The sequence below is a fragment of the Lipotes vexillifer genome, unplaced genomic scaffold, assembly GCF_000442215.2.
Source record: "Lipotes vexillifer unplaced genomic scaffold, Lipotes_vexillifer_v1.1 scaffold496, whole genome shotgun sequence".
NCBI classification, from domain to species: Eukaryota; Metazoa; Chordata; class Mammalia; order Artiodactyla; family Lipotidae; genus Lipotes; species Lipotes vexillifer.
Window position 1 is genome coordinate 6,282,336 of NW_006786690.1, and position 922 is coordinate 6,283,257.

The following is a 922-nucleotide window of genomic DNA, read 5'->3' on the forward strand; positions in this document are numbered from 1 at the left end:
GCGGCAAGGAATGCTGGGTCTGATTCCAAGCCAGCAGCTTCACCTCTCTGGGCCTCAGTTTACGTGTCTGTGAAGTGGGGTTGTTGGAAGGAGTCGATGAGATCAGGCTGAACATCCAGTGCTCAGTGATCGGTAGACTTTGTCACGTTTGCTTTCTCCTCCATGAGGGCAGCTTGCAGCTGTTGGAGCAGCAGGTGGTCGGGGGCGAGCAGGCCAAGAACAAGGACCTGAAGGAGAAGCACAGGCGGCGGAAGCGCTATGCAGACGAGCGCAAGAAGCAGTTGGTGGCGGCCCTGCAGAACTCAGACGAGGACAGCGGGGACTGGGTGCTGCTCAACGTCTACGACTCCATCCAGGAGGAAGTGAGGGCCAAGAGCAAGCTGCTGGAGAAGATGCAGAGGAAGGTGAGGCCCTGGGCTCAGGCCGCGCCCCCGCTGGCCCCGCCCCCACACGCAGGCAACGCTGGGCGGGGCCTTCACACCCGGTCTTGACACCTGCGTATGTATTCTGTACCTGCTGTATGACACACCCTATTCTGTAAGCTGTCACGGTGACAGGTGCGTCTCTGCACTCTTGGAGCTTGCGTTCCAGGGGAAGTGTGTGTGTATAAGAAACCGCGTAGCAGAGAAAGAAGCAAGAGACTCTAGGGAGGGGTAGCCCGATGAAGAGAATGGGGGCGGGGACAGGAGGTAGGAGCGGCTTTATTTTTATGTTTTTACTTTTTTTTAAGTACCAATGCCCAAATCACAAATGCAAAACTGAATTCATTTCCACAAAGTGAGTGCCCTGTGCAACCAGCACCCAGACGGAGGCACCGAGCATTAGCAGAACCCCAGAAGTTCCTGGGGCCACCGTAGATGGGGGGGACAGGGCCGTTCTGGTGGAGGTGGTGACTTCTCAGGTGGGACCTGATGGAAGAGCG

At 56.9% G+C, this 922-nt stretch overlaps 1 protein-coding gene across 3 annotated transcripts in view; it reads left to right on the forward strand.

The window, feature by feature from the left end:
- The window catches only part of KIF17 (kinesin family member 17), a 49,055-nt gene that overhangs the window by 33,429 nt on the left and 14,704 nt on the right, over positions 1–922 (forward strand). For all 3 annotated transcript variants that reach the window (XM_007459226.1, XM_007459227.1, XM_007459228.1), the window contains exon 11: positions 173–404. In XM_007459226.1, the coding sequence (XP_007459288.1) occupies positions 173–404 (232 nt within the window). The remainder of the gene's footprint in view (positions 1–172; positions 405–922) is intronic.